The 16,254-nt window shown below is 36.1% G+C and overlaps 1 protein-coding gene across 5 annotated transcripts in view; it reads right to left on the bottom strand.

Moving 5' to 3' along the window:
- Positions 1 to 16,254, bottom strand: part of LOC106871331 (growth hormone-regulated TBC protein 1-A) — a 47,722-nt gene that overhangs the window by 9,617 nt on the left and 21,851 nt on the right. For 2 of the 5 annotated variants that reach the window (XM_014917727.2, XM_014917728.2), the window contains exons 2-5: positions 10,011 to 10,162; positions 7,007 to 7,053; positions 3,813 to 3,924; positions 2,689 to 2,819 (exon numbers count right to left, since the gene is read on the bottom strand). In XM_014917727.2, the coding sequence (XP_014773213.1) occupies positions 2,689 to 2,819; positions 3,813 to 3,924; positions 7,007 to 7,053; positions 10,011 to 10,162 (442 nt within the window). Of the gene's footprint in view, positions 1 to 2,688; positions 2,820 to 3,812; positions 3,925 to 7,006; positions 7,054 to 7,142; positions 8,238 to 10,010; positions 10,163 to 11,216; positions 11,547 to 16,254 lie in introns of those variants that run through there. The other 3 variants (XM_052971340.1, XM_014917726.2, XM_014917730.2) reach the window with 3 other exon arrangements.

Raw genomic sequence — 16,254 nt, 5'->3', positions numbered from 1 at the left:
GGCACATAAAAGACACCATTTCGAGCGTGGCCGTTTTCGTGCGGGTGACACGTAAAAGCACCCACTACACTCTCTGAGTGGTTGGCGTTAGGGAGGGCATCCAGCTGTAGAAACTCTGCCAAATCAGACTGGAGCCTGGTGTTGCCATCCGGTTTCACCAGTCCTCAGTCAAATCGTCCAACCCATGCTAGCATGGAAAGCGGACGTTAAACGATGATGATGATGATGATGTGGAGCATCTGAGAAAACTCATGAATGCTGGTCCTCTTTAAACAATGAAGGAAAGTTAATTTGGTTATTGCGAGTTAAGTGTCTAGAAACTGGACACAAGCTTTGTTGATCCCAAGGCACGAACTGCCAACCTCTTGGCTCATTGGTTGATTCTATGTCAATTTGGCTATCTAAGCTCTCATATATCAATGATGCACTGGGGGAATAACTCAGTGGATCATACTCTAGTCCTATAAATATTAATAATATGGTAAAGTAGATAATTCGGGACATACTAGGTTAAGTAGGTTGATGATTGGATAGACACTCCATTATATTTATATCAAAGAAACAGAGAAGATAAAATAGAATTGGTTTTTGCCATTAGAAATGAAGTAGTTGATCTGAGAATATTTAAGAAAATAAATTAAATAGATTTGTTTAAATATTTCAATTTATTTTCCAGGCTGCTTTATAGACTGGGCTGGAATAGATTATAGCTTACAGTCAACAGATGAATTTATATTCCATTTTAAGAGGGAGAGGGGAGAAGGGGGAGAGATGGGGAGGGGGTAAAGCAGTACAGAAACTAGGCTTGCTTAACCATTCTGGTTCCTGCTGAAAATGAGATAAAATGCTAAATCTAAGGTGTTTCGAATGTAAAGGGTTTCAACAATTTAAGTCACTTCATAAAACTGTTTGATGAGAATTGGATAAATGTAAAGTAAAATTTAAGAAAAGAATGGAATAATGAGGGTCATTCATGATTTAAAGATATAAACCTTGGAATTTTCACTCAAATGTTTTTAAATAAATAAGTACTAAATAAACTGTCTGAAAAATAGATGGAATGGTCATAGCAGGATTGCTTTTACTCTCTTGTTTCAATCAATAGACTGTGGCTCTAATAGAGCATCACCTTGGAGGTTTTAGTCAGTTAAATCAACTACAGTACCCAAGTCTGGTACTTAGGTTGGTTTCTTTTTGCTATGCTACAGTGACATATATACTAACCAATACCCAGGACCTAATGCTCACGAGTTCAACAACATAACTACTAGGCCATGTACCTTTATGGAAAAAAAAAGAAAAGAAAGAAACAGGAAAGCAACAGCTAAAAAAAACGTGATCAAATGTTTTGATTGGTCAGTTACTTCTGATTTATTTTAAGATGACCAGTAAACAATAACAACACCAAGCACAAGCCGATGAGGTCATCTGATTATCTTAAACAAAAATGAAATTATCACAACTTGAACATCTTTGACCAACCTGGGACTAAAGAAAAACAACATCAACAACAACGGTAGGTATAAATAATGTATTGCAGTCGGTCATTTATAAAGGTATAACTCTAAAAATTAAAAACAAAAATTTGCACAAACAGCAGGTGGATTATAAACTGACAGCCCTTATCTCATTCTGATGTACTGTGACAAAGAAAAATATGATTAATTAATTAACTCCAGAAAATTTGGATACTATTTAACCAGATGTGGTATGTTCAGTTTATTTGATATCATTAAAAAAATTCACAAAGCAATTAATAATCAAATTATAATAATCCTTTCTACTATAGGCACAAAGCCTGACATTTTGGATGAGGGGGCTAGTTGATTAAATTGACTCCAATGCTCAACTGGTATTTATTTTATCGACCCCGAGAGAATGAAAGGCAAAGTCGACCTCAGCAACATTTAAACACAGAATCTAAAGACAAATGAAACATTGCTAAACATTTTGCCTGGCAGTCTAACAATTTTGCCAGCTTTTCCACCTCCCTATAGTTAATAATAATAATAATAATAATAATAATAATAATAATAATAATAATAATAATAATAAAGAAATTAAGGCAAATAGACCAGATATAGTTGTCAAAGATCATGAAGAAAAAAAAAATGCTTTCTAATTGATGTATCAATACCAGCAGATGACAACGTTTCTCTAAAAGAAATGGAAAAACTTTCAAAATACAAAGACCTGGAAATAGAGATAACTCGAATGTGGAATCTAAAAACAGAAACAATTCCTATCATAGTAGGTGCCTTAGGTATAATAAAAAAAATATTCAGACAAATACATAACAAAAACACCAGGACTTACAAATATATATAACATACAGAAAATTGCACTACTGGGTACTGCACACATTCTACGCAAAACACTTTCAATACAGTAAACATAAGAGCACCACAGCAAACCACAGCACATACCCAAGGCGCACAGAGCTGCGCTCGGTAGTGAAGTGAAAGCACGTTATAAAAATAAAACTACTGAACAATAATAATAACAACAACAACAACAACAACAACAACAACTACAATAATAATAATCCTTTCTACTGAAAGCACGAGGCCTTGAAATTTTGAAGAAGGGAATAAGTTGATTACATCGATCCCCAATGTTTCACTGGTACTTAATTTATTGACCTCGAAAGATTATTAGTATTAAAGATTTGAAAACAAAAATTTTTACCTGGCAGTATGCTATTTTCTTATTCTTTATTGCTAAGGCTTTGAGAACGTTGTAGAGAGGGACTTGTAAGCTGCTCTCTGTATCATTTGTGTCACTGAAATAAATATTCTCAGGAAATGTTCGATGAAGATCTGTGAAAAAGAGATTTAAACAATATTTAAGAAACAAGCAAGTACAAACACACACACACACATGCATGCACACAATGATTTGGGCTAATTAGCTTTAAAGGAAATTAACTGGACAGGGTTACAAACAGAACTTTTGTTGACAATTCTATAACCTTACAATTTGATCAGTTCTGCCTTTCATGAAAAGGTTTACTTGATATAAGAAGTAAATTAAGACTTAAATCATATGGAAATATTTTTAGAAATGTCAACCTCATTATGGGTTTCTGGTTAAACACATTTCAAATGGTTTAATCTGCCACCACCATCATCATCACCAGGTACCATACACACACACACACACACACACACACACACACACACACACACACACACACACACGTATCATCATCATCATTTAACATCCACTTTCCATGCTGGTATGGGCTGGGTGGTTTGACTCAGGACTGGCAAGCCAGAAGGCTACACCAAGCTCCAATCTGATCTGGTCAGGTTTCTACAGTTGGATGCCCTTCCTAACACCAACCATTCCATGACTGTATAAGCTACAGATTCCTAATCATTGGTTTGGGAAAATCGTTTGTTTAAAATAAACTGGTGTCTTTTTTTTGTGGGGGGGGGTGATAACTCAGTTCTTGCATAACTGAGTCTCACCTTTGCAGAATTTTATAACTGGAAAGGATATACTACAGGCCTATAAATTGATTAAGAGTAGCGCTAATGATCTAAGAAACATTTGTTTTGATAATAAACACCACATATTAATCTACTTTAAATTTGACAGGCTTGATATATAGCTTTTTAAAGTCATTGACTACTATTGTACCTTGTCTAAGAGTGGCCACTGACTATTGATTAAAAGTTTTATTCTTTCGAGAAACATGAAATTCTCTCAAAATTCCTTTATAAATATAACTGAAAGAATAATCAATAAAACTCAATCTAAGCTGATAATATTAGTGCTAATTAGCTTAATTTGAAAATTATTCCCACCTAGTTTGATGCTTTCTTCTACTTTCAAATCCAAAGTCTGTGACTGAAGTTCTTGATATAAGCTTGGGTTATTCTTCATATATTTGTCTGCTTTGGACAGTGACATCCAGGCCTACAAAAAAATATACAGTTACAAACAAAATTATACAAAAACACATACAACAAAGCAAATATATATCAATACAACAATGAAGAGTTTTCATGAAATGTTTCCATTCAACGTCCAGCTGTTCAGTAATGGTCACAACACTTGAAATGATGTGCAACATAGGTGTTCCTTAGCATTAAGCTGTAAACTTTCACATGTCGTATCATTGCTGTTGCTAAACCCGATAAACATTTCAGTGTTGCATGGGCATGATTATCTGGTTAGGTATGTCCTATAATATAGCAGACTGATAATCCTCTTATTATCTAAAGCCTTACAATGTAGAACAGACACAACCATCCAGCTAAGTGCTGTAGTTTAGTACATGCACAACGATATAACTATGTCCATAATGTGGTTTCGGGTCCTGATTGCAGCTACATTACCTTATTCACTTTAGTGTTTCAGTGGGTTAAGGAAAGAAATAAGAGAGAACGGTTCCCATAGTCTTTGCCTGCATGATCAGAATGAGGGCAGTTATGGTCTCACTTGGCTTGCCGGGTCTTCTCAAGCACAGAATATCTCCAAAGGACTCAGTATACTTGTCGTTGCCTCCATGAGGCCCAACGTTCGAAGGTCATGCTTCACCACCTCATCCCAAATTTTTCTGGGCCTATCTCTTCCACAGGTTACCTCCACTGTCAGGGTGTGACACTTTTCCAGACAGCTGTCCTCATTCACATGCAACACATGACCATACCAGCACAATAAACAAGTGTATTGAAACTGTGTGAAATAAGGGTTAGTGAGTTCAATCACAACCATAACATATTACCTATCATATATCTATATATATATATCTATATATATATATATATATATATATACATATATAGTATTTTTAATAAATTGATTTTAATTGAGTTTTTACCTGTAATTTTGGATTTTATCCCCAATATTATCATCATATATACACATATCATCATCATCATCATCATCATCGTTTAATGTCCACTTTCCATGCTAGCATGGGTTGGACGATCTGACTGAGGACTGGTGAAACCAGATGGCTACACCAGGCTCCAATCTGATTTGGCAGAGTTTCTACAGCTGGATGCCCTTCCTAACGCCAACCACTCTGAGAGTGTAGTGGGTGCTTTTACGTGCCACCGGACCAAGGGCCAGTCACACGGTACTGGCAATGGTCACGCTCAAAATGGTGTTTTTTACGTGCCACCTGCACAAGAGCCAGTCCAGCGGCACTGGCAACAACCTTGCTCAAATGATTTTCTCATGTGCTACCAGCAGAAGTGCTAGAAGGCGACGCTGGTAACGATTAAGGCGATGCTGATAATGATTTAGACAATGCTGGTAATGATTAAGGCGACGATTAATGCGATCTATCGTGGCAAATGCCAGACAGAGGGGTCACACAGGAGAGCTAGGAAGAAGGGGGGATAATAAAGTAGTGGTGATCCCAAAACGAAGGTGCATGTGTATGTGAGAGCGTGTATGTGTGTGTGGAAGGAGGCTGGTGTGCATGTGTAGGTGTGTGGATGATGGTGTAGGTGCTGGAAGTGGTCAGTGCTAGTGTGTGCAGGGTGGTGTGATGTAGTTTGGTGTGGTATGGTGGTGTGTGGTGTGGTGGTGTATGATGTGATGGTGTTCGGATGTGGGTGAGACGAGAGTGGGGGAAGCAAGGGTGGTGTCTAAGGGATGGGGTGGGATGGGATGGGATGTATAGGGATGATGTATATAGCAAGGGTTATCAGTTTAAATAGGATTTACTTAATTAAGAATTAGTAATAAGAAATAATGAGAAATTTGATATGATTGTGTGCATGTATGCATGCAAGAGAAAGAGTAAGAGAGAGATAGTACACATGTTAGCATATATGTGTAAGTACAGTCTGCAATAGGGAATGTTTAGTTCACAGGACAAGTAGAGTAGTTTGTGGTGGTCCAATAGCATGTTGGTTTTATAATAATATAAATCATCTTAATATTGGGTGGGAACAGCTTAGATAAGATGTTAGTTGACTTCAGACAGAGCTACAATCAACAGTGGTAATTGTTGTTGTTATTCTTGTTGTTGAACAGCCTGAGACTATTGTTTTCTTTATGTTTTAATCATGATTCATGGGTAAACGTCTGGCAAAACGATATATAATGATGTCGTATGTAAGGGAAATAATTCTTTCAAGTCAGTTTTCACTTTTATCAAAATAATCAAAAATAAATAGATAAAAATCATTGTATTTACTCTTTTATTCACAACTGGCTTTTTAAAATGTTTTTCGTATATTAACAAGGGAAAAAACTCGAATTCAAAGAGAGAAAGTTCAATGGAAAATCAGGGAAAAGTCAAAATTTTATAACAATAAAATTATAAATTTATATAAAACATTTAAAATTCAAATAGAGTTTAAATTAGTTGAACTGGAGTAGCAGATTTTTCATGCAACTATATCATGCACAAATATCAACTTTTATGATACAATACTAGATTCTACACATCACCTCCACTAACAAATAAACCATACATCTTGTTCCACTCAAAATTAATTGGAACACAAGATCAGTGCATTTCATTAGAAATATGGCTATGGAAAGGTTAAGAACTGTAAAAGACATTTTATATATGATTTTCTTCTACTTTCTATAAAATTAAAGAAAAAGGGCAGCATCTATAACTCCTTTTTCAGTGCCTCTGTCACTGGTAGAGGAGGAAGAAAGGAAATTATCCCCAAATCAGAAGCTTGGCTTAACTGCTTGCAACAAAGTCAACTTAAAGACCCCCCAGCATTAGGTGGTGCTATTAAACCAGGTAAAGGATTAAGTCTGTTACTCATGTGCTGGAACATACCCAGCAATGAGCTTTCACACAATTCTTATCTACAAAATTTCACCCACAAGAATTTGGTTAAACCAAAGCTTGGTAGAAGAAACTCTCGAGGTACCACAAGTGTGTTTACCACAGTACCTAGTAATAGAATTACTGTTGTTCTATTAAAAATATTGATATTGAATTAACTTTTGTGTATTTCATTTTGAAATATAAAAAAGCTAGGAAAATTTATGCAATGAATTTGAACTTCATACTTACTGTTGCCCGATATTCATTTGGTATTCCTTTCCGACAGAAGCGTTTCACTGAAATAGGTGAAACACAACATTAAATTAATCAAAAAGGTTGCTGCTAAAAAAATGAAATTCTAAAATAGAAAATTAAATTAGCCTACTTTTTATATTTCACTTCCACTTCTCATTCCATTATATAAGAGAAATTTTTGTCCCAATTATTAAACATCATTTTACATTCACTCTCCATGATGCCATGACTTGGATGAGTTGTACTATTTTTACTGAATTCTTATTTGGAACTGCTGCCCTCCAAGATTGGTCAGGGGATCAGGATCACTTGGTCATTGCTTCATCTCTTCTGCAGCAAGAGTGATGAGACAACAAGACACAGTTTCCATCAATAGGTTGAAACCAGCCCATCTCAATATTGACAGCCCCATCCAAATAGCTAAAGTACCAAATAGGGGCCACCCCACGCAAATAACACCAACCCTTGGCAAGGAACAGTCACCAAAGAGCCGAGTAACCACATGCACAGGCAGGACAGTTAAAATGTCTTCCTTGTTACAATGACAGTCAACAGTTCTGGTGGGGTGCAATATGTAGAGCACTGTCCAAGGACTTATGTCAGATGAACTGTAGGGGTGTAATATGTAGGGCACTGTCCAAGGATTTATGACAGATGAACTATAGACAAGAAATTCATTGTGGGCTAGCTAAGGAGGTGGTCAGCAGTGAAGTTGACTTCTGGTTAAGCAGGCATGGACTGGCCCTTATATATTTAACTGGATAAATCTTTCACTGACACATTCTGGGTCTCTGGTAATTTATTTGTTTATAGCTTAACTAAATCTATACATGCACATTTGTGTTGGTTCCACTATTGCTTGACAACCAGTGTAGGTTTGTTTACATCCCTATCACTTAATGATTTGACAAAGAGTGATAGAATAAATACCAAACTTGAAATCACGACCGACTGGGTAGATTTGTTCAACTGAAACTCCAAAGTCGGGCAGCAGCCCAAAGATCAAAACAAATGAAAGAATAGAAGAATATATATATATATAAATAAATAAGGTGCAGACATGGCTGTGTGGTAAGAAGCTTGCTTCCCAACCACATGGTTCCAGGATCAGTCCCACTGCATGGCTTACAAAGAATAAGTCCTGGGGTCGATTTGCTCGACTAAAAGCAGTGCTCCATCCAGCATGGCCGCAGTCAAACGACTGAAACAAGAATATATACACACGCACACACACATTCATTCATTCATATACACATACAGAGAGAGAGAAAGAAGGAGATCTGCTGGTCTATCTTGACTAAGAAAGAGAGTTGGTGGTGACAGTGTTATGAATGGTGATTGTGGTGATGGTGGTAGTGGTGATAGCTATTTACAGCTAATGGAAATGCTCAAGGGGATGGATAGTGGTGAAGAGAGTGGAGTGGAATCGGTGGTGGTGATGGTGGTGGTGGTGGTGGTGGTGGTGACAATATTGTTTGTTATCCATTACAAAGAAGAAAAAAAAAAGAAATAAATTAAAACAAACAAACAAAAATGGCGGGTGAGGATTTTGTGACCTACTTTGAAAAGATTATGGGCCAATCACAATAGAATAACCACTTGGAAGTTTGGCACTTGTGTTACATGACAGATAAGAAACCATAAAGAATGCATGATTGAGGATTTCAAAGGGAAAAGAACAAACATGTCACTTGCTGTGTTTAGTAACCTACCCCATCACACACAGACACACAGACAGACACATGCCTTTGAATGTTACATACACTGTCTTAGGGGCTTTATCAACTGTAACATTATCATCATCGTCATCATCATCATCATCATATTGCAAATACCAGTTGTTACTGTAGAAGGAAGTCAACAGCTCCAAGACTTAATCAGCACCATCATCATCAAAATCGTCAATGCCTCAAACCAACGAGAGACCCATGATGCAGCCACTTAACTTGGTAGAAATAGCAAACAAATGCCTCCAAAATCACACACTACCATCTTTAAAAAAAAGCAGGGCATTTTGGATGATATAATCCTGGACATGCTCTGCTGGAATAAAAATCAAGGTGATTACAGTTGGGATGCTTTCAATCACAGGTATAAAGACAGAGGGTTATCCTGGGGTTAAATAACTGCACTAATAGCACCAACAATATCAGAAATTATCATAGTTGTAAATCAACAGCCCCAAGATCTAATCCAAACATCATCATCATCATCATCAACAACAACAACAACACCACCACGAATACCATAATATCACCAATCCAGAATCTGGTGTATTCGTCACAACACCAGCATTAGTGGAATGGACCAGGTAGGTTTCATCATAAATTCCAGCATTAGTCCTCAACAAAGGACTGACCTTTCCTTGACCAACACAGTTCCTTGGTGGTCAAGTGTTTTCCCATCAATCATCTGGTGTGGAGAGGATTTCCTGCTTGTTTTGACAAGCAACAAGTGGGTAGATTTGGTTTCAAATCTCAGGCAGGGCGAAGAAAGGTCCTTACACTACACCCCTGCTAGAGAGTTTCTAAAAGAAAAGGACTTAATTTATTGACCCTGAAAGAATGAAAGGTAAAGTTGACCTCGGCGGAATTTGAACTCAGAACGTAGCGATGGGAGAAATACCGCTAAACATTTTGCCTGGTGTGCTAACGACTCTGCCAGTTTTCTACCTTAATAATAATAATAATAATAATAATAATAATAATCTTTTCTACTATAGGCACAAGGCCTGAAATTTTGTAGGAGGAGGCTAGTCGATTACACCGACTCCAGTGCATAACTGGTACTTATTTCACTGACCCCCAAAAGGATGAAAGCTAAAGTCAACCTTGGTGGAATTTGAACTCAGAACATAAGGAAGTATGAAATATCATTTAGCATTTTGCCAGGCATGTTAACGATTCTACCAGCTCACCACTGTAATAATAATAATAATAATAATAATAATAATAATAATGATAATAATAGTTTAACAAAACAAAAAGGTGACCCTTACTTTTTCTGTTGTGGGGAACTTTTGAGTTGGAAACTGAGTCATTCCATCGCCTGTTTCGTCGCTCTAAGATTGGTTTATAAGTTGATGTAAATTCATTATTGAGTCCATAGTCAAAACTATCTGAACGTTCAAACCCATAGCCATCGACCTTACTGCAAAAGAGAAAGAAACATTTGTAAGTTTTTTCTGTTACAAACTCATTGATATAATTATTAGCAGTTAGCTGTTTAGCCATCACAATAATAACAATTGTTTCTAACAAAGGTAGAAATTTGTGGGGAGGGGGAATAGTTGATTATATTGAGTCAGTAATTAACTGGTACTTTAGCAAGACCAGAAGGATGAAAGATAAAATTGACTTTGGTAGGATTTGAAATCAGAACATCAAGTGCCAGAACAAATACCACAAGACGTTTTGTTTCTTGCTTTAATGATTCTAGCATCCACTGCCAGCAGTAACAACAACAACAACAACGGCCAAAAAGGCCAAAAGGATAGAAATTTAGAGTGGGGTAGGGTTTAGTCAATTCCAGTAACCCTAATACTTGACTGATGCTTTGTTTATATTATCAAACCCAGAAGAATAAATGGCTGAGTTGACCTTTGTGGGACTTGAACTCAGAATGTAAAAAGCAAGAACACATAATCACAAAACATTTCATCTGACACTCTACTGATTCAACCAATCTATTGTCCTTACAACAACAACAACAATAATAATAATAATAATAATAATAATAATTCCTTTTATTTGTCACAAAGATGACGAATGCAACAAATTGCAAAAACAGTAAGGATTCGTATAAAATTATGAAAAAATAAACAAGAAAACAACAAGAAAACAACAGCATGAAAAGTCAAACAAGACATCCCAATAGGAAAACAACTACTTTAGGCTAATCAAAAAAACCTCACAAATTCAAGAATACTCAGGCAAGTGCACTTTCCCAGCTGTATTTTTCACCTTACAGGTGTATACTGACTGTAGGACTGTGTGAGCAGGGCATTCTTACTATTCTTACTCACCTTCCAGCAAATTCACCTGAGAATAACACCTCATCACCTACTTCTACTTTTCTCTTCAAGTGGAACTTGAAAAAAGTTAATGAGGGTTTGTTCAAAAAGTGTCAGTTCTCAGTCTTTCAATTTCATCCACCATACAATCTGTTTCACTATAGCCACAAAGACAAACAAAAAAATATGTACCTGCTCTTCCTGGCAAAAGAAGACGGTGGTGTTATCCTCACAACAGACTCAACCAACAACTTATCTTGTTTAATATAACTTCTCAGATCAGCCATGTTGTGACAATAAAGTGCATGTGAAACAATTTCATCATTCTGGACACATTTCAAACAGACCCAGCTGTCAATACTTCATATGAGTAGAATTTATTCTGAACTGGTAAAACTCCAACCTGGTATTATATCTTATCCTTCTAGTGTTGGGTGACTTATTTTGTGTTTCATCTTGAATTATCTTGTGGAGAATAAATTTTACATCTAACCCTTTTGATACCAACCTGCCCAAGACCGCTCTTGCTTCAATGATACAAACTTTCTATATAAACTGATCTAAATTTAAATTTCCCATTCAAATTCCATGCTAATTTATGTTCCAATTAGCAGCTTAGTAATGACCTAAATATTTTACCAAATTCTTAATTATTTTCAATATTAATTGAAACAAATGCAATGTAGTTCAACAAAAGGGTTAAAATAACACAATAAAAAAAATATAGGCATAGGAGTGGGTGTGTGGTAAGTTGCTTGCTTATGAACAGCATGGTTCCGGGTTCAGTTTCTGTAGTTGCATGAACTGAAGCAGTATTTTATGACCAGATACCCTTGCTAACTCAAACCCTTATGGTATGTTAAGGTACTTTATTCCAGGGTCTTCACATGTTGAACTGTTGAGCTGCCGGACATATTGCTTTTGTAACTTCACTATGCTAAAATGGAGTCAATGCAAAGACATATGAACACATACACACACACACACACTGAACTTCCATACAGTTTCCACTAAATTTCACTCTCAATGCATCAGTCAGTTTAAAGCTATTGCAGAAGACATTTGTCCAAAGTGCCATGTAATGGTAATGAACTTGAAACAACATGGCAGAGAAACAAACATCTTATCCACACAGCCATGCCTGCACTTCATTTATTTATTGCAGTTATCTGTTTATTGAATGTTTTTATCTCTGGTATCTCCATCTGTTTTGGGGTAAAATGACCCATACAGCTGATAGACTCTTCATATAAACCTAATATAAATCTGAATCACATTTTATGTGACACAGTGAGTGACAATTTTGACTCTTTGAATTTTAGGTGAAGTCCATTTCAAGAATTGCATGATGTTTCCATCTACAAAATTTCATTGACAGGATCTAGGTTAACAACACTTGTTCAAGGTGCTATGCGGTGAGATTGAGCCAAAGACCTCATGATTGTAATACAAACTGTTTAACCATTCAGCCATGCTTGCATCACACATACTATTTTATTCTCACAAATACACACACACACACACACTAATGCACACACCTGATGTATACACTGACACATTCTCCAACACACACAATTTAGGCACTAACACACACATATACACACACATTCACACACACACACACACGCACGCGTGTGTTGAACAAAGGAAAGGCAAAGTCCGTTCTGACTAGATTTGATCTACCAAGAACTTGGAGGAAAAAATATGAATGCTGTCATACAGTTAGTCAGAAGTCTAGTGTCTCAGTTATCAACTCAACTTCTTTCTTTTCCTCACTAATTAAAATCAAAGAAGATAAATGACATGTGATAACACTAAAATAACTTTATCACATCTTTTAGTGATTAAAAACATATATATCCTAAAGAGTCAAAGGTTGCCATGAGTTGCTAAGTCATTCATTATCATTCTTAATTACCTCGAAGCAAGCCAATGAGAGAGAATACACACTAATGACAGAGCCCCAATATGGTTGGTCAGTCCATTAGAAATAACAGCCAAATTTCTCGTGGTCTTAAAAAAAGAAAGAATAAGAGGAACACTGGAAAAAAATACACACATACATATGCATGTATACACAATACATACACACACAGACACGAGCTTCTTTCAGTTCTCATCTATCAAATTCACTCACAAAACTACTTGCCCAAGGTGCTATACAGCAGGACTGAACCCAAAACCACATGGTTCGGAAGTGAACTTCTTAAACCACATGGCAGATTGACGAAAACTTGAAATGAGATTTTCAGGACAGATATAAGTGAGTTAGAACAAGACAAGGAAGTGAAGCAATAAATAAATTTGACAACAGCTCAACCCATGGCATCAATAAGAAATAGAATGGAGGTGACTTTAAAAATAGACAGGAATTCCGAAAGAAGTTTCAATAAAACCAGTTTTTATACATCAAATGGTGATGGGGGTCCACCAGAATAAAATAGTAATCAAAGGGGTCCATAGATAAAAAAATGGTTAGAAACCCTGGGCTAGATGGGTACCTACTGAGGCAGTATTTTATGGCTGCATGCTGAAATAGAAGATATATACCCAAGGTCCCATGCAGATGAATTTGAGACTATGTGGTTGGAAAACAAACTTTTTAACCACATAGCAATGAATAAACAAACCATTTGTCTTTTTTTCTTTTATATCTAATAAAGAGATTGTTTAGTTATGACACATGGTGACTGTATGTGTGTATCTTATGTTTGAATTTTATCATTCTGCTTGTCTTTATTTCTTTTCTTTTCTTTCTTTCTTTCTTTCTTTCTTTTTCATTATGTCATCATGAATTGTATGAGATTATATTGAAATAATAAGAAAATGCAATCAAGTTAATCCAGGTGACTATAACTTGAAAATGTGATGACGATGATGATTGTTATTTTATCAATTAGTACTGAAGGCACATGGCCTTGTCACACTTTCCTGGCAAAGAGTTAAAGGTACAGCTAGATAAGAATGTCGTTCAGTTTGCCAATCAGTGGCTGAGAAGAAAATACGAACAAGAAGGGAGTTTCTGAGCCTCCATAGCCTCATGGTACTTATTTATAACTACTTAAAATGAGTCAGTGAGTGGGAAAGTGACTTTTCCAGGAACTCACTCTAAATTATTCAAGCTAATTATTCAATAAATGATTTGAGGGGATGGTAGGAGAGGCCCCTAATGACTAAGCCAGATGAGGGGTTACTAAGTTACTAACAAATTGCAACTGAAAGACCTTTGTGAAGTAAACTGTTATCCATAAAGAGAAGAGAGGGAGTATGATATATGGTTCATTTGATAAAAACAGATAAGGGCAACCTCAGTAAAGTATGACGGCACAGAATTTCATCAGTCATCTTATAATTTCGGAAATAACATAAACATTCAAAATGGCAAACCTTTTCAAGCAAGAGACAAGAGTCAAATATAACAAATTGCAGTATGCATTTGTGACATATTAATTTCTCACGGTGGAATATTGTGAGAAAAGTTTATATTCTGAATCAACCTTATTAAGTCAAACTCAAAGCGGGTCAATATAACACACAGTGACCTCAGTAAGGACTCTTTTATTCTCTTTTACTTGTTTCAGTCATTTGACTGCGGCCATGCTGGAGCACCACCTTTTAGTCGAGAAAATCGACCCCAGGACTTATTCTTTATGAGCCTAGTACTTATTTTATCGGGCTCTTTTTGCCGAACCACTAAGTTACGGGGACGTAAACACACCAGCATCGGTTGTCAAGCGATGGTGAGGGGATAAACACAGACACATACATACATACATACATACATACATACATATATATATATATATATATATATATATACATATATACAACAGGCTTCTTTCAGTTTCCATCTACCAAATCCATTCACAAGGCTTTGGTTGGCCTGAGGCTATAGTAGAAGATACTTGCCCAAGGTACCACGCAGTGGGACTGAACCCGGAACCATGTGGTTGGCAAGCAAGTTTTTTTTTTACTCATAACTTAGAGCAGTGCTTCTTAACCCTTTTCTTCCCCCTGTATTTCCCCTCTTTACCAGTTAAGCATCCCAATTTCCCACTCTCCATATATAAGAAAAACGTATTTTTGTATACAATACAATTTATTACATATCAGGAATAGTTTGTATCAATTTAACATTAACATCCTTGAAATAATCATTAAGATAAATCTAGCAAAAACAGTATGAATAATAATAATGTTTTTTAGATTATTTTTCAATCTAAAAACAATTTCCTCACTTGCATCCATAAATTTCCCTCCACTGGAATCCCAAAATCCACCCCTCCCAACCCTGAGAGCAAATTTCCCCAGGTTAAGAATTGTAGATTTACAGGAATTAAACTGTAAATTACTACAGATCATTTAGATCAACTCTCTGTTCTTACATGGCTGCCATTCCACCACCCTAGACCTGAGAAGTTCTAGAGAGAATATTATACTTAAAACGCCTTTTTAATAAGTAGAAAAGGGTGGGATATTGTAAATGTGCTGGCATTTTTACATACTTTTGCCTATCAGCTGAAATAATCTCTGCAAAATGTTGCATTAGATACATAAGCAATTGTATACACTACGATATATTATAGAGGGTGTCCACAAAGTCTGGGTACATGGAGTAAATAAAATCATGACATAAACAATTAAATATAAGAAATAATAATTTCTTAAAGTATGTGTTAAACCCTATATATACTGATTATTTTGAATTTATGAAACTAGTGCTAGAAATAGCAGAAATTCTAGTTAAGTTCATATATTACCTAACGTAACAATACATTTAGAAAATGATTATTGGCGATCTTACGGTTAGGACTCATACCAAAGCGATCTTACGGTACGAGTCCAAAATATCGGCCTTTTCCATAAAAAGTGTCTTCGGCAATCTTTACCAAAGATCGGCCTCCTCCGTAACACCCGCACGATCTTCACTACAGTGTTAGGGTTAGGGTTTTAGTGTCAGGGTTAGGGTTTTAGAGTTAGGGTTAGTGTTTAGGGTTACGGTTACGGTTAGGGACGGAATTCCCTAACCCAAACCCTAACCCCTTCAAAATAAATCGCGCTCTCTGTATGTCTTTCGCTTTTATGACGTCGTTTCCCTGTTTCTCTCCAACACTTTTTACGGAAAAGGCAGATATTTAGGACTCGTACCGTAAGATCACCTGATTATTTAATTATTCTTGGAAATAGAGATAAAAATAATTCTGTTAGTTTCATGTAATTTTTAAAAATT

This window comes from Octopus bimaculoides, chromosome 10, assembly GCF_001194135.2.
Source record: "Octopus bimaculoides isolate UCB-OBI-ISO-001 chromosome 10, ASM119413v2, whole genome shotgun sequence".
Taxonomy (NCBI): domain Eukaryota; kingdom Metazoa; phylum Mollusca; class Cephalopoda; order Octopoda; family Octopodidae; genus Octopus; species Octopus bimaculoides.
The sequence above is the reverse complement of the archived record's forward strand: the minus strand, read 5'-3'. Positions and strand labels throughout refer to the sequence as shown.